The following is an 18,011-nucleotide window of genomic DNA, read 5'->3' on the forward strand; positions in this document are numbered from 1 at the left end:
GCTAGGTGAGAGTAGATACAACACAACATTACTGGGGCTAGGTGAGAGTAGATACAACACAACATTACAGGGGCTAGGTGAGAGTAGATACAACACAACATTCTTGGGGCTAGGTGAGAGTAGGCATCATAGGTTCTGTACTCACTTTTACAGTAGCTCAGTAATCTTACCACCTACACTCTTAGAAAAAAGGGTTCCAAAAGGGTTCTTTGGCTGTCCCATAGGATAACTCTTTTTTTTGTTCCAGGTAGAACTCTTTGGGTTCTTCTGGGAAAGGGTTCTACATGGAACCCAATAGGGTTCTACCTGGAATCAAAAGGGTTCTTTCTGGAACCTAAAATGGTTCTTCAAAGGGTTCTCTTATTGGGACAGCCGAAGAACCCTTTTAGGTTCTAGATTTCTTTCTAAGAGTGTAGTTCCTGTTTTGCAATGTGCAGTCTGAAACCTTTTGTGAAATGGTATATAAACCTAGCCTGATAGGTATTTGCCAGAACAGAGTTAAGGTCACATTTGCTATGCATTTGGAACTGGTGAAAAGTTTGCACCTGTTTTTAATGGATGAAACACCAAAGCTACAACAGCGAACTGTCTTCATTTATACTTGATAAATGATTCACTTTCTGAACCTTTATTCTTACCTTTTCATTTAACCTTTTATGGCCAATTCCCTATGGTAAACTTACTGTGCAATATTGATACCTGATGTAAAGTGCAAATGTTGAATAAATGGGGCCCTTAGCGGTCAGAAGGGAGGCTTGTAAAATAGGTGTGTTGTCAAATTTGATGTACATCCTGCCATTGAGATTTGGACTGGCAGAGCTTGTCTCAGACATTTTATAAAAGCCCTGAATATTCTTTTAACACTTGGAAGTAGTTATTCAAGACAAATAACTTCTCAAGAAAATTATATTTTCATGAACTACATAAACACAACCCACCTCATACATGATTACTACAACTACATAAACACAACCCACCTCATACATGATTACTACAACTACATGAACACAACCCACCTCATACATGATTACTACAACTACATAAACACAACCCACCTCATACATGATTACTACAACTACATGAACACAACCCACCTCATACATGATTACTACAACTACATAAACACAACCCACCTCATACATGATTACTACAACTACATGAACACAACCCACCTCATACATGATTACTACAACTACATGAACACAACCCACCTCATACAGTATTTATGCTGCAGTAGTTTATGTGTCGGGGGGCTGGGGTCAGTTTGTTATATCTGGAGTACTTCTCCTGTCCTATTCGGTGTCCTGTGTGAATCTAAGTGTGCGTTCTCTAATTCTCTCCTTCTCTCTTTCTTTCTCTCTCTCGGAGGACCTGAGCCCTAGGACCATGCCCCAGGACTACCTGACATGATGACTCCTTGCTGTCCCCAGTCCACCTGGCCATGCTGCTGTTCCAGTTTCAACTGACCTGAGCCCTAGGACCATGCCCCAGGACTACCTGACATGATGACTCCTTGCTGTCCCCAGTCTACCTGGCCATGCTGCTGCTCCAGTTTCAACTTCCACCTGACTGTGCTGCTGCTCTAGTTTCAACTGTTCTGCCTTATTATTATTCGACCATGCTGGTCATTTATGAACATTGAACATCTTGACCATGTTCTGTTATAATCTCCACCCGGCACAGCCAGAAGAGGACTGGCCACCCCACATAGCCTGGTTCCTCTCTAGGTTTCTTCCTAGGTATTGGCCTTTCTAGGGAGTTTTTCCTAGCCACCGTGCTTCTACACCTGCATTGCTTGCTGTTTGGGGTTTTAGGCTGGGTTTCTGTACAGCACTTTGAGATATCAGCTGATGTACGAAGGGCTATATAAATAAATTTGATTTGATTTGATTTGATACATGATTACTACAACTACATGAACACAACCCACCTCATACATGATTACTACAACTACATGAACACAACCCACCTCATACATGATTACTACAACTACATGAACACGATTACTTCAAATGTCATCATGTTTTGATTGGCAGGGATTACAGAGGAAACCAATCTGTATCCATTCAAAATGTGGATTACAAAAAGTTGCACGCTCTTCCGACATTTCCTAAGACTTCATTTTGAAACATCCTTTAAAAAGTTTGATCGGGGGTTGTAAGTATTCAAGTAAATATCCATGGGAAAGTGATGATGATCAATGTGGAATGTAAAAATACATTTTTAAGTACAAAAAGTACAATCAACCTCCATTTGCAGGAGAAAAGCGAAAGTTGAAAAAATTGCACTTAGCTAAATCTCAGCAGAACACTTGCATAAATATGCTGCATAATCAGCCAGAATAAGAAAACACCTGTCGTCCTTCCAAGCTACTACTTTCCATCACCCTTAATCAATACATGTTCCCTACTTCTCCTTCATATTTAACAATCACCAGCTGTTTCTCTTGGCAGTATTCTCAGAATGTTTTGAGTCTTTTATATGCTTGGCCTGCCTGAGGAACTGGTCTGCTTTCCTCAGCTTCTCCATGGCTCTGGCTAGCAGCTCCTCCGGCGACCTGTCCTCCAGGCTATTGCCCCCCGCTAGGGCCGAGTTCTGCCCAACCTCGGTGCTCCCTTTGGGGACGACGCTCCCCAGGAGCTCCTCTGTATTTTCCAGCTTCAGGGCCACTTCATTTTCAAGATCTGTTAAGTTTTGAGGACCCACGGTGGCCTTTGTCACAGCCTCGTCTGTGATTGGCTGTTTCATGTTTTCACCCAATGAGGCCTCAGAGAGGAGATCCCCCAAAGAGGTGGACATCAGCTTGGCTAAGGGTTTGAAGGGGATGGGGGGACAATGGGAGGCCTGACTGACCCTCACCTGGAGGAAGGTGGAGTGTAGGCCAGAGTGATTGTCCTGGGGGGTCTGGGTCGTAGAAGGGCAGTCCTCCACAGTGCTGAGTCCCAAGCTGCCAGGGGTCTCCGTGTCTCCGTCTTGACTCTCATCCATCAGCGCGTCCAGGCCAGCTTGGCTGCCCATTAGGGCAGCGGTAGAGGCTGCCAAAGTGTCCCTGCTCTCTGACCATTCTTCATCGACATCGATGTCAGAGTGTTGGCCGCTGTCGACTGACTTTTCCTCTTCACGCTCACTCTTCTTTTCCGGGGAGAGGTGGCAGGACACGGGGCTGGAGCAGGAGCTGTCTGGCTCAGGGTCACTCAGAGAGAGAACTACGACTGGGAACTCAGACTTAGTCTCAACGACCACAGGAACTTTCAGGTCCTCTGTTTCTTCAGTTGTGGTCACCACGGCTGGTGTTGGTGAAGTGATAGAGTTGAGTTTCTCTCCTGGTGTGGTGATGATGATGATGTTCTTGGTTTTGCCTGTCGCTTGGTTCTTAGGCTCGCTTAGGTGGACGTCTTGAGGCACCACCACTGCTTTGGGAGGAGGGAGGACGACAGGCTTCTTCTTTGTGGGAGGTCCGGGAGGGCCAGGGCTCTTTTTGATTGGCTCAGGTGTCTGAACTGACGGCGTTACTGCGAGTTGGGAAGATTTCATTGTCTGAGGTTCTTCATTGGGGGATATATCCACTCTACCACTAGGGGCAGACTCTTGTTCTTGAGCCATGGGCTTGGCAACTTTCTGCGTCTCTTCTTCTATGGTGGAGGTGACCTCTGGGTGGTCAGTCACAGAGGGTTCAACTTTGACCTCTAGGGGGGTCATGGGTGTTGTAAGCTGAGAGGAAGAAGACTCCTCCTCATCCTCAGCCCCCTCAAGGATACTGCTTTGTTGAACGTCAGATGCCACCATTTCAGAACCCTCTTCCTCCTTCTCCTCTACTTCATCCTCTTCACCTTTCTTCCTCATCCCACTAGCCTCCTCTGTACTCTCCTGCACGGCTGTCTGAGTGGGCTTCTTGTCTTTGGATGGTGGGGTGGGCGGCCTGTGTTCTTGGCTGGATTGGGAGGCCTCGGCCAGGTTGTCTGTGGAGCCACCGATTGGTTTGCCGGGAGGGGTGGGCGGTGGTGCTGACTCGAAGCCCTGCTCTGGGCTGCCCTCGGGGCTGGTGTTCCTGGGGGGTTGGTCTCCGGCTGGAGCAGTGGGCTTGGCCTCTTTGGAGGGTGGCATGGGCGTCTTCAGGACCTTGGAATCAAATCAAATGTTATTTACTTAACATCTTTCATATGGTTGTTACAACACATTGTAAAATACATGGAAAGAAGAGGGTAAAACAACAAATGATATGCACCTTTTTCTCAGGGCTGGTCTCCCCAGGTGGTTGGTCCTCGGCAGACACTGTGGGCTTGGCCTCTTTGGAGGGCGGCATAGGAGGCTTCAGGACCTGGACAAATGAATAACAATGTTTGTGTGTGCGTGTGCGTGTGTTCACCACAGACGTGTGTGTGGATGCGTTTGTACATGCGTACCACAGGAGGTTGGTGGCACCTTAATTGGGGAGGACGGGCTCTGGAGTGGAATGAGTGGAATGGTATCAAATATAGCCATTATTATGAGCCGTCCTCCCCTCAGCAGCCTCCACTGATACGCATGTGCATGTGAAACAGAATATGTACTATAATGTTTTAAAAATGCAACCTTTTTCTCTGGGCTTCTGTCAGTGCTAGTCTCATCAGGGAGTTGGTCCCCTGCAGAAGCAGCAGCCGTCTCGGCCTCTTTGGAGGGCGGCATGGGGGGCTTCAGGACCTTCTGGGGACTGGGCTCCGTTTCAGATGGCAGACCTTCGTCAGGGCTCTGGGTGGTCTGACACTCCTCTGGGGCCTCGCTGGGTTTGGACGTGGGGGGCATGGGGGGCTTCACAGACTTTTTGGGAGTCTCAGTGGTGTCTGTGGTGATCTGGTGTGTCCCGTTGGGGATGCTGGCATCCACCACGTCCAGGTCCTGCCGGAGAATGCCATCTGATGAGACGTTGGCAACCTGGAAGATGAGGGGAGGGGTTTAACAGACATCTTATTCCAATGAATTCTATAAACACATAGTACAACATGATGCATTTAGCAGCATCACACACTAGCACTAAGCACTATGTTGCAGATAAAACACACACACACACACCTCTTTCATGTGTATCCTGGTCGGTGGTCTTCTGTTACGGTTTCCTTTCGGCCTTGTGCGTGTTGCGTGCTCCAACTGACTGGTCTCATCTACCTTCACCTGGGACAAAAAAAAAGGAATGGAGCACTGGTACACGGGTGTCGAACACCACTGGTTTCTAGGGGTTCCAAACATGTCTTGTTCCTGGGATTGTAATAAAGATAGTGCTTATACTAGCCTGGTCCTAGATCATGTTTGGAATGACCATAGGAGTTGGCAAGACAACACAAACCGATCTGGGACCAGGCTATGCTTATACCACACTGGTTACGAAACAACAGCATTAAGGAAAACACTTCACCTCGTCAAATATCTTATTCTTTGCTCTGTTGATGCCGTCACTAAAGGCCTTAATCCAAGCCTCCTTCTCCTCCGGGTTCTGAGCCTGGAACTTGACATCATGGACCTGGGAACCAGGAGAACACAGAGCTTAGAACATTAGAACAAAGGCACAGAACCTGGAGAGCTGTCAATCATCCCTTAATTACTATTAAACCTAGAATGAAAAGAAAACACTGTCACTAACCAAGGTGCTGTAATCAAACAGCCAATGCCAAAGAATGTATGTTAATTGTGCCATTTAGTTCTCCGCCTAAACAACTTGGATTCCACCACTGACGTAATAATTAGAAACAGGGAATTATGAATACATTGCTGAGTGCCAACCTTAGAATAGCGCTGGAGATAACTACATAATCCAATACTACAGAATTCCTATCAAACATTTTCAACAGAGAATTCTTGCTGTCAAATAAATGTCAAAACCAGGAAAGAGGAAAAAAACTGATTGACAAAACCACTGTTCAAAACTAGGGCCAGGATGGGGAATAGAATTTAGATTAAGGATCAGAAAGGTCTGAATCTACAAAACCACTGTTCAAAACTAGGGCCAGGATGGAGAATAGAATTTAGATTAAGGATCAGAAAGGTCTGAATCTACAAAACCACTGTTCAAAACTAGGGCCAGGATGGAGAATAGAATTTAGATTAAGGATCAGAAAGGTCTGAATCTACAAAACCACTGTTCAAAACTAGGGCCAGGATGGAGAATAGAATTTAGATTAAGGATCAGAAAGGTCTGAATCTACAAAACCACTGTTCAAAACTAGGGCCAGGATGGAGAATAGAATTTAGATTAAGGATCAGAAAGGTCTGAATCTACAAAACCACTGTTCAAAACTAGGGCCAGGATGGAGAATAGAATTTAGATTAAGGATCAGAAAGGTCTGAATCTACAAAACCACTGTTCAAAACTAGGGCCAGGATGGAGAATAGAATTTAGATTAAGGATCAGAAAGGTCTGAATCTACAAAACCACTGTTCAAAACTAGGGCCAGGATGGAGAATAGAATTTAGATTAAGGATCAGAAAGGTCTGAATCTACAAAACCACTGTTCAAAACTAGGGCCAGGATGGAGAATAGAATTTAGATTAAGGATCAGAAAGGTCTGAATCTACAAAACCACTGTTCAAAACTAGGGCCAGGATGGAGAATAGAATTTAGATTAAGGATCAGAAAGGTCTGAATCTACAAAACCACTGTTCAAAACTAGGGCCAGGATGGAGAATAGAATTTAGATTAAGGATCAGAAAGGTCTGAATCTACAAAACCACTGTTCAAAACTAGGGCCAGGATGGAGAATAGAATTTAGATTAAGGATCAGAAAGGTCTGAATCTACAAAACAACTGTTCAAAACTAGGGCCAGGATGGAGAATAGAATTTAGATTAAGGATCAGAAAGGTCTGAATCTACAAAACCACTGTTCAAAACTAGGGCCAGGATGGAGAATAGAATTTAGATTAAGGATCAGAAAGGTCTGAATCTACAAAACCACTGTACAAAACAGTCCCACAGTGGAGTTAAGAAACTAGAGCCAGTATGGAGAATAGAATTGAGATTACGTATCAGAAAGGGCTGAATCTAATAAACCACTGTACAAAACTGCGGAGTTAAGAAACTATAGGCCCAGGGTGGAAATAATCAAATATGTAAGAATATGACAGAAAGGACATACATTCTATTCTATTCAGAGCACTGAGTACAACAGATTAGAGCGAGAAACTAAAAGCTCTGTCTCGGTGGCAGTTCTGGGACATGCACTGGCTGAACTAGTCTGAAGACCATCTTTGTTCCTTTTGACATACCTTCTACTGAGGCCAAGCCAGAGAGCTAAACAGGGTTACCAGGGAGGGAGTGCAGGGGCATCCAAGTAGCTCTTAACATCCTGGTCAAACCCTCTCTGTCCATTCACACTGAACGACAACAGCGCCAACTCAAAACTACAATACTGTATCTTTAGAAGCTAAACTACAAATAGCTTTTAAAGCGCCATAAAACAGCTGTGTAAATGCAATGCATCACAGAACATGCAAATATCCACAGCTTTGAGCAGAAATTATGACAAATGTTTTACATAGACGTTTCTTTGTTAGTGTTTGTGGACTTTGGAGTCTGTATTACAGGGGTGTCTGTTGTGAATGTTAAATAGGTTTCTACTTTCTACGGGCCAAAAGCTGACTGTTGTTCCATCCAGACCTGGGTTCAACTACTATTTAAAATATTTAAAATAATTTGAGTGTTTGAGTCGGCCTGGTGCAGAGTGCCAGGTAGGAAGGGTTTGCTCTTCACTATTGATTCCATGGCAACAGGCAATGGAACCAAGCACATATAAAGTATTTGAAAGTATTTCAAATAGAATTTGAACCCAGGTCTGGTTCCATCCGCTCAGCATTGAGCTCTCTGCTGTTTCAGGTGACCCCGGCGACCAGACAGAGACCAAAATAAAAGTTGGCAAACCAAATGCGTGGAAAGCCCTTTGGTTTGTCTTGAGAGTGCTAGGGCCAGCACAACCAACTGCTTACTTCACACAATTCTCCCTGATAAAAACCTCCTCCCTAAAGAAACCAAAACCAAACAGGAAACTAGAGTGCACAAAAACAATAAGTAGGTTGCATCCTGGAATATGTTGATTTAAGAAATACACAAATACTAAAGTGTCACCCTGGACAGTGTGGGTGTGTGTATGTATGTGTGTGTGTGTGTGTGTGTGTGTGTGTGTGTGTGTGGGGGGTGGCAGTGGGACAAATATTTTGCACCATAACAACAAATGCGTCGACCCACAGCAAACATTATTAACGCGTCTCCTTAGTTTATATTTATTATCTTCAGGGTTCCCCACTGACTAAATCTTCCAGCGACATAATGACAGTTCACAGATGTTTACTTTTGTTCCTCTTTGTTTGTTTCTGTAAAAACGTTATTTATACAGCCTATTGTTCAAGTGGTGTGCTTGGTGTTCATGAAGGAGGTGTGGCATCCGGTGTCTTGCTAGGGCCCAGTATATGTAAGACCCGTGTAGTGATGCTTAACAACGTCTATCTAGCCTCCAAAACCAACCCCAGCAGAATTACATGTAGACGTTCTCTATTGTCTGGTGGAGTGTGGGACTTTCTCTATTTTATCAAGTTTATTATGTTTGTTTGCACCCTGCTGACATTATTGAGTGCATGTCAGATATATTCATACTACATACAGACCAACATAGCCTCCTGACTCTAGGAAGTGTGTCAAAACCCAGTTTAAAGCCCAGTTCCAGAGTCAGAACCACAGAGAACCTGACGTGTTCAGTGTTTAATGGAAGTGTACAGGCCAGCATATAGTTCAACTCCAAAAGTCTTTCCAAGCTGTTGAGGGCTGCTGCATTAAAATAAAGCTGTGGGCTAAGCAGTCTGACTCACACTCCTCTCCTGCCTGGTCACTGTATTTAGGACAGGGGAAAAAGTGACACACACACACACACACAGACACACACGCACAGATACACACACACACACACACACACACAGACACACACAGACACACAGACACACACAGACACACACAGACACACACACACACACACACACACACACACACACACACACACACACACACACACACACACACACACACACAGACCCCCCTTCCTCTGACATCTGCTCAAGTTGTGGCGTTGGCCAACTCTCCAGTCTCCTCATTTGTTAGTAATACATTCTATTTCACCACTTTGGAATCTTCCACATTTCTTGAGACTTTTTCCACTGTCCTTGATCTGGGCCAAGGGGACCTCAGCTCCACCTGCACACATTCATACAGTCCTAAATGCTTTCAATATGAAATAGGCCCTCCTGTATCAGTCCATCCATTCCCTCCTGTATCAGTCCATCCATTCCCTCCTGTATCAGTCCATCCATTCCCTCCTGTATCAGTCCATCCATTCCCTCCTGTATCAGTCCATCCATTCCCTCCTGTATCAGTCCATCCATTCCCTCCTGTATCAGTCCATCCATGCCCTCCTGTATCAGTCCATCCATGCCCTCCTGTATCAGTCCATCCATTCTCTCCTGTATCAGTCCATCCATTCCCTCCTGTATCAGTCCATCCATTCCCTCCTGTATCAGTCCATCCATTCCCTCCTGTATCAGTCCATCCATGCCCTCCAGTATCAGTCTATCCATGCCCTCCTGTATCAGTCCATCCATTCCCTTACCATCTGAAATCTCCAACTTCTCAAATTCAGGGGTTATGATGAAGAGTGACCCAGAACTGTGTGTGTGTGTGCATGTGTGTTAATGTGTGTGTGTATCTCATAATCACACAGTCAGTAACACATAGGAGGGACTGGGGCTTTAACCTATAGGAGGGACTGGGGCTTTAACCTATAGGAGAGACAGGAGCTTTACCCCGATAGCTGGGACTGGGGCTTTAACCCAGAGGAGAGACTGGGGCTTTAACCCAGAGGAGGGACTGGGGCTTTAACCCAGAGGAGGGATTGGGGCTTTAACCCATAGGAAGGGACTGGGGCTTTAACCTATAGGAGAGACAGGAGCTTTACCCCGATAGCTGGGACTGGGGCTTTAACCCAGAGGAGAGACTGGGGCTTTAACCCATAGGAGGGACTGGGGCTTTAACCTATAGGAGGGACAGGAGCTTTACCCCGATAGCTGGGACTGGGGCTTTAACATAGGAAGGACTGGGGCTTTAACCCATAGGAGGGACTGGGGCTTTAACCCATAGGAGGGACTGGGGCTTTAACCCATAGGAGGGACTGGGGCTTTAACCCAGAGGAGGGACTGTGGCTTTAACCCATAGGAGGGACTGGGGCTTTAACCCAGAGGAGAGACTGTGGCTTTAACCCAGAGGAGGGACTGTGGCTTTAACCCATAGGAGGGACTGGGGCTTTAACCCAGAGGAGAGACTGTGGCTTTAACCCAGAGGAGGGACTGGGGCTTTAACCCATAGGAGGGACTGGGGCTTTAACCCATAGGAGGGACTGGGGCTTTAACCCATAGGAGGGACTGGGGCTTTAACCCATAGGAGGGACTGGGGCTTTAACCCATAGGAGGGACTGGGGCTTTAACCCATAGGAGGGACTGGGGCTTTAACCCATAGGAGGGACTGGGGCTTTAACCCATAGGAGGGACTGGGGCTTTAACCCATAGCTGGGACTGGGGCTTTAACCCATAGGAGGGACTGGGGCTTTAACCCATAACAGATGCTGGATCTGATCCATTTCCTCTGGTGATGAAGAGTTGAGGTCTACATACCAACCAGGTCTGGTTTAGCAATACACCGCTGTCATCGCTCATGGATTTTGACTGTAGTAAGCACAAGGTTGGGGTCAATTCCATTTCAATTTAGTCTCATTACTTTTGTATTGTGGACAATTGGAATGAAATAGGATTTTCCGTTTACTTCCTGAATTTAAATGGAATTGACCTGAACCCTGCTGTTTAGCATGTTTGCCTTGAAACCAGAAGGTTGTGAGATTGATAGTAAATGGTTCTTTACCTCTGCCTCTATGGGTTATTTACGCCACAGACAGACAGGCAGGCAGACAGGCACACACAGACAGACAGGCAGGCAGGCAGACACACACACAGATTAGTAGGCAGGCAGGCAGGCAGGCAGGCAGGCAGGCAGGCAGGCAGGCAGGCAGGCAGGCAGGCAGGCAGACACAGACAGACAGACAGACTCTTCAAAGACAACCTCTTCTATGGCCGGCCTGTTAGCATACTGCATCCACCTCTGTGAAGCCTCAAGGCCTTGAAAGCCCATAATTACACTCTCTGGCCGCTTTGATAATCACTGAGCAGTGGTGCCACACATATCTGCAGTCTCAGAGAGAGAAAGACCAAACCTGCTGACTTCAAGGGTAAGAGCTTGTCACCTTTCCAAGCGAGAAAATTGTTCAGAGGTTTTAAACTTTAACATTTCAGAATCTACAGTTTAGTGTCTAAAATTTAGTTGAGTGAATGAGCACAAAGCTTTATACACATTGAAGACAAGCTGGAGACTAACTAAGATATTGAATGAAGGGTCTTAGTTATATGATACTTTAGTCCAGATCAGTATGTCAGTTTCTTTCATACCATGGAGCAGCAAGCTTTGGACCAACTCTGACCTGGAACACCTACTGATTTTTTTCTATTTGACCTCCACTCCCACTTTCCAGAGATCAACTTGACCTCTTGAATTAAAACAATCACTTGAGAATTGACTAAATCTCTGTGAGCTGACTATCTGACTGACCGGTCAGCATTCTTCCATGGGCCACAGACTGGAGGTTGAGAAACACTTTGTCTGGACGACTGACAGTCCAACTCAGCTCATTTTCCCAGATCGCTCTCCTTTGTGTCCGTTAAGAAATAGCTCAAGACAAGCCTTGCTGATGATGACATCACTATGTGACAGCATCTGCCTTCTGAGTTTCAACCATAGAATGTGAGTCAGTAGAACAGACATTTCCATTCAAATTGACATTTGGAATGTTTGAATAATTGATGCATTGCACATGTATGAGGAGCTTTGTCCGTTTGATCAATTTCTCATTCTATGGTTTTCTCATCACAGGCCAACATTACATATGGCTGTTTCATTTACAGTAATGCTCCTGACATAAATGAACCTCTGGGAGTAGACCTGGGTTTTAGCTGTGCTTGATTGAGCTTTCCTGGTACAATGGAAACAATGGAACATTCCCAAAAGTGCAATCCCCGCTCATCTGGCAATCCTGGGTTTCAAATATGATTTGTTTTCTTTCAAAAACGTTAAGAGTTTCTTAATGTTTTTGAAAGAAAACAAATAATATTTGAAACCCAGGTTTGTCAAGCAAACAGACAGACCTTTTGATTCAGAGATTCAGAGACATGTCTCTCTGCTCGCTTACAAGGTTGTGAAATAGTGCTCACCTTATTCCCTGATTTGGCCGCTCGTATCAACACCAGTCTATTCTTCTTCGTGAAGGCGCTCCTCAACTCGTGACACTTATCGTAGTTTTCCAGGTCCACTTTCTCCAAGTAGGTCGCAAGGTCCTGCACCAAAGAGGCAGAACGTTGTTTACTCTAAAGGGCAAATTGCACCTTTAATTAACTGACGTTCTATTCCAGAAGAACGTGTGTGTGTTTAATGTTTATAAATCTGCCAGGTGGAAATTGAAGGACTACTGAGTGTTTATGGAAATAGTTATTAAAAGTGAAAGAGAACAGGACATCATCTGACAGACATGCATACAATGCATTGATACAGGATATCATCTGACAGACATGCATACAATGCATTGATACAGGATATCATCTGACAGACATGCATAAAATGCATTGATACAGGATATCATCTGACAGACATGGATACAATGCATTGATACAGGATATCATCTGACAGACATGCATACAATGCATTGATATAGGATATCATCTGACAGACATGCATACAATGCATTGATACAGGATATCATCTGACAGACATGCATAAAATGCATTGATACAGGATATCATCTGACAGACATGCATAAAATGCATTGATACAGGATATCATCTGACAGACATGCATACAATGCATTGATATAGGATATCATCTGACAGACATGCATACAATGCATTGATACAGGATATCATCTGACACACATGCATAAAATGCATTGATATAGGATATCATAATGAATGTAGTAACATCACAACATTCATTTCAGCAAATGTAGCTTTCTGTTTAATATTATTGCTCTAAAGTGTCATTTTCACTTGTGTCCTGCAGAGTTGGGGTCAATTCTATTTCAATTCAGTCAAGTCAGCAAGTTAACTGAAATTCCAATTCTAATACTATTTTTCTAATTGCCTTTCATTAATTTTTCTAGGACTGTCTGGGAGTGTTCTGAGTGAGGAGGGTAAACTGAAAAATTGCTGTTATTGGCAGTGAGGTTTGGAACTCTCCTTCTTATTGGTCTATTAACTCATTTACCACCTGGTGATGTCACCAGGCAGGCCAAGACTCCATCCCACCTAAACAGGCTGACATTTCAGGCGGTCTTTTCAAACAGTCATTATCATAATTTCACAGTATTATTCCAACCTCATAGTGTGTAAATATATCTTAAACACAGGGACATCTAGTTTTTGACTGCACTGGGCCTTTAATAGTTTATAGAAATGTAGCGTACCTCATTCTCGTACACCACAAGCCCTGTCCTCTCCACCTGGATGTAGCGGTCCTTATAGCTGGCCAGGAATCTGCCTGAGGCCTTTTTCACCCAACCGGCCTTCCATGTGGACATGGTCTCTTTGGACCTGGTGGGGTCCTCGTTGGGTCTGGTGGGGTCCTCTTGCACTTCCTGGGAGGACAACAACGGAAGGAAATCAGAGTCGCACACAGCAAACTTACACTCGAGGCTATGTCTCAATACTCTTTCCTCCTTCCCATCATCATCATCACTTACAGGTGAGTGAGAGGGCAAAGTGTGTTTCCATTATGTAGGCTATGGATATATTATTTCCTGTATGGTATGGTCTGTTCATAATATCAGTGGTTGTTTAGGAAAGAAGACACGGAGGGAGAGCTAGTCATAAGGATTGGAACGTGGCCTAATTAAACCTAAAATGTGTCTAGTAAGTATTAGAGCATGTTTCTCTTCATACTCTTGCTCCATTTCTTGTGCTGTGTCTGGCTCAAAACGAAGTGACTTTGTAAAGGCCTGAAACCTGACTTCTCAATAGGCCCCGCTGTGGCACTGCAGAGAGCTGTGACACTCAGTAAGTCCAAGGGCACTGCAAGCTGCAGGAGAACTGACACTATAGTGGTTAATGATGACACTTGAGGCATGTGCAGCTAAGTTAACACCGACAACTCTTATTTAGTAACAGTTCATTTAATTTTTACACTGCCGCTACCTCTTCCTCCTCTGCTGCTCTGTTTCTCACCTCAGAAAAACACTTATTTCTAGGCAGTTCGCTCTTTTCTCTCTCTGCTCTCAGGTGTTTTTTCTTAGTATCACATTTCAGCTTAGTATCAGTTTCCTATTCTGTACACTGAGGTCACGTAAGGAGGCCATATTTTGTCTTTCTGTCTACATTGAGTGGAGCATGTGTATTACATCAAATGACATTACTTGATTTGGGTAAAGATGCACTTAAATTAAAAAACAGCACCATACAAATCAACATGCAGAAAGTATGTATAAAGTATTGTAAAAGTAGAACTTCTTCCAAGCGGTTGAAAGAAAAACATCCCCATAATAAAATATGATTTATTTACATCTCAAAACATTTGAAGTTAGGAACTGAAATACAAAAGTGAAATGATCAAATCACAAGGGGTTCTTTCAGTTGTGTTATTCGGAAAAGACTTCCCAGGGTCCGGTTTCCCAAAAGCATGTTAAGTAGAGGTCGACCGATTAATCGGAATGGCCGATTAATTAGGGCCGATTTCAAGTTTTCATAACAATCTGAAATTGGTATGTTTGGACACCGATTTGGCTGATTATTTTTGTAATTTTTTTTACACCTTTATGTAACTAGGCAAGACAGTTAAGAACACATTCTTATTTTCAATTACGGCCTAGGAACATTGGGTTATCTGCCTTGTTCAGGGGCAGAACAACATATTTTTACCTTGTCAGCTCTGGGATTCAATCTTGCAACCTTACGGTTAACTAGTCCAACGCTCTAACCACCTGACTTACATTGCACTCCACGAGGAGCCTGCCTGTTACGCGAATGCAGTAAGAATCCAAGGTAAGTTGCTAGCTAGCATTAAACTTATCTTATAAAAAACAATTAGTCAATCAATCATAATCACTAGTTAACTACACATGGTTAATGATATTACTAGTTTATCTAGTGTGTCCTAATTGATGCGGTGCGCATTCGCAAAAAAGAACTGTCGTTGCTCCAACGTGTACCTAACCATAAACATCAATGCCTTTCTTAAAATCAATACACAAGTATATATTTTTAAACCTGCATATTTAGTTAATATTGCCTGCTAACATGAATTTCTTTTAACTAGGGAAAATGTGTCACTTCTCTTGCAACAGAGTCAGTGTATATGCAGCATTTGGGCTGCCAGGCTCGTTGCAAACTGTGTGAAGACTATTTCTTCCTAACAAAGACTTCGCCAAACGGGGGGATGATTTAACAAAAGCGCATTTGCGGAAAAAAAGCACAATCGTTGCACGACTGTACCTAACCATAAACATCAATGCCTTTCTTAAGATCAATACACAGAAGTATATATTTTTAAACCTGCATATTTAGCTTAAAGAAATTCAGGATAGCAGGCAATATTAACCAGGTGAAATTGTGTCACTTCTCTTGCGTTCGTTGCACACAGAGCCAGGGTATATGCAACCGTTTGGGCCGCCTGGCTTGTTGCAAACTAATTTGCCAGAATTTTATGTAATTATGACATAACATTGAAGGTTGTGCAATGTAACAGCAATATTTAGACTTAGGGATGACACCCGTTAGATAAAATACGGAACGTTTCCGTATTTCACTGAAAGAATAAACGTTTGGTTTTCGAGATGATAGTTTCCGGACCATATTAATGACCTAAGGCTCGTATTTCTGTGTGTTATTATGTTATAATTAAGGCAGACTCTCTTTTCTGTATACATCAATGATGTTGCTCATGCTGCTGGTGATTCTCTGATCCACCTCTACGCAGATGACACCATTCTATATACTTCTGGCCCCTCCTTGGACACTGTGTTAACTAACCTCCAGACGAGCTTCAATGCCATACAACTCAACCTTCCGTTGCCTCCAACTGCTCTTAAATGCAAGTAAATCTAAATGCATGCTCTTCAACCGATCACTGTCCTGCACCTGCCCGCCCGTCCAGCATCACTACTCTGGACGACTCTGACTTAGAATACGTGGACAACTACAAATACCTGGGTGTCTGGTTAGACTGTAAACTCTCCTTCCAGACTCACATTAAGCATCTCCAATCCAAAATTAAATCTAGAATCGGCTTCCTATATCGCAACAAAGCATCCTTCACTCATGCTTCCAAACATACCCTCGTAAAACTGACCATCCTACCGATCGTCAACTTCGGTGATGTCATCTATAAAATAGCCCCCAACACTCTACTCAACAAACTGGATGCAGTCTATCACAGTGCCATCCGTTTTGTCACCAAAGCCCCATACACTACCCACCATTGCGACCTGTACGCTCTCGTTGGTTGGCCCTCGCATCATACTCGTCGCCAAATCCACTGGCTACAGGTTATCTACAAGTCTCTGCTAGGTAAAGCCCCGCCTTATCTCAGCTCACTGGTCACCATAGCAGCACCCACTCGTAGCACGCGCTCCAGCAGATATATCTCACTGGTCACCCCCAAAGCCAATTCCTCCTTTGACCGCCTTTCCTTCCAGTTCTCTACTGCCAATGACTGGAACGAATTGCAAAACTCTCCCTCACTAGCTTTAAGCACCAGCTGTCAGAGCAGCTTACAGATCAATGCACCTGTACATAGCCCATCTGTAAACAGCCTACATACCTCATCCCCATACTGGTATTTATTTATTTATTTTGCTCCTTTGCACCCCACAGTATCTCTACCTGCACATTAATCTTCTGCCAATCTACCATTCCAGTGTTTAATTGCTATATTGTAATTACTTCGCCACCATGGCCTATTTATTTCCTTAACTTACCTTATTTGCACTCACTGTATATAGACTTTTTGTTTTCTTTTGTTCTACTGTATTATTGACTGTATGTTTTGTTTATTCCATGTGTAACTCTGTGTTGTATGTGTCGAATTGCTATGCTTTGTCTTGGCCAGGTCGCAGTTGCAAATGAGAACTTGTTCTCAACTAGCCTACCTGGTTAAATAAAGGTTAAATAAAAATAAAATAAAAAAGTCTATGATTTGATAGAGCAGTCTGATTGAGCGATGGTAGGCACCAGCAGGCTCGTAAGCATTCATTCAGACAGCACTTTTGTGCATTTTTCCAGCAGCTCTTCGCAATGCTTCAAGCATTGTGCTGTTTTTGACTTCAAGCCTATCAACTCCCGAGATTAGGCTGGTGTAACCGATGTGAAATGGCTAGCTAGTTTGAAACGCGCTAATACGGTTTAAAACGTCACTCGCTCTGAGACTTGGAGTAGTTGTTCCCCTTGCTCTGCAAGGGCCGCGGCTTTTGTGGAGCGATGGGTAATGCTGCTTCGAGGGTGGCTGTTCTCAATGTTTTCCTGGTTCGAGCCCAGGTAGGAGCGAGGAGAGGGACAGAAGCTATACTGTTACACTGGCAATACTAAAGTGCCTATAAGAACATCCAATAGTCAAAGGTATATGAAATACAAATCGTATAGAGAGAAATAGTCCTATAATTCCTATAATAACTACAACCTAAAACTTCTTACCTGGGAATATTTAAGACTCATGTTAAAAGGAACCACCAGCTTTCATTTGCTCTCATGTTCTGAGCAAGGAACTTAAACTTTAGCTTTCTTACATGGCACATATTGGGGCGGCAGGGTAGCCTAGTGGTTAGAGTGGTGGATTAGTAACTGGAAGGTTGCAAGTTCAAACCCCTGAGCTGACACGGTACAAATCTGTCGTTCTGCCCCTGAACAGGCAGTTAACCCACTGTTC

The 18,011-nt window shown here is 44.0% G+C and overlaps 1 protein-coding gene across 2 annotated transcripts in view; it reads right to left on the reverse strand.

Annotated features, from left to right (window-relative positions):
• Nucleotides 1–318: 318 nt before the first annotated feature.
• The window catches only part of plekho2 (pleckstrin homology domain containing, family O member 2), a 28,425-nt gene continuing 10,732 nt past the window's right edge, over nucleotides 319–18,011 (reverse strand). Inside the window, exons 2-10 of one of the 2 annotated variants that reach the window (XM_031812650.1) lie at nucleotides 13,564–13,734; nucleotides 12,320–12,442; nucleotides 5,390–5,494; nucleotides 5,050–5,148; nucleotides 4,573–4,911; nucleotides 4,226–4,318; nucleotides 1,931–4,119; nucleotides 1,017–1,211; nucleotides 319–938 (exon numbers count right to left, since the gene is read on the reverse strand). In XM_031812650.1, the coding sequence (XP_031668510.1) occupies nucleotides 2,431–4,119; nucleotides 4,226–4,318; nucleotides 4,573–4,911; nucleotides 5,050–5,148; nucleotides 5,390–5,494; nucleotides 12,320–12,442; nucleotides 13,564–13,734 (2,619 nt within the window). In that variant the 3' untranslated portion in view covers nucleotides 319–938; nucleotides 1,017–1,211; nucleotides 1,931–2,430. Of the gene's footprint in view, nucleotides 1,212–1,930; nucleotides 4,120–4,225; nucleotides 4,319–4,572; nucleotides 4,912–5,049; nucleotides 5,149–5,389; nucleotides 5,495–12,319; nucleotides 12,443–13,563; nucleotides 13,735–18,011 lie in introns of both variants that reach the window. The other variant, XM_031812649.1, reaches the window with a different exon arrangement.

This window comes from Oncorhynchus kisutch, unplaced genomic scaffold (assembly GCF_002021735.2).
Source record: "Oncorhynchus kisutch isolate 150728-3 unplaced genomic scaffold, Okis_V2 Okis03b-Okis08b_hom, whole genome shotgun sequence".
NCBI lineage: Eukaryota > Metazoa > Chordata > Actinopteri > Salmoniformes > Salmonidae > Oncorhynchus > Oncorhynchus kisutch.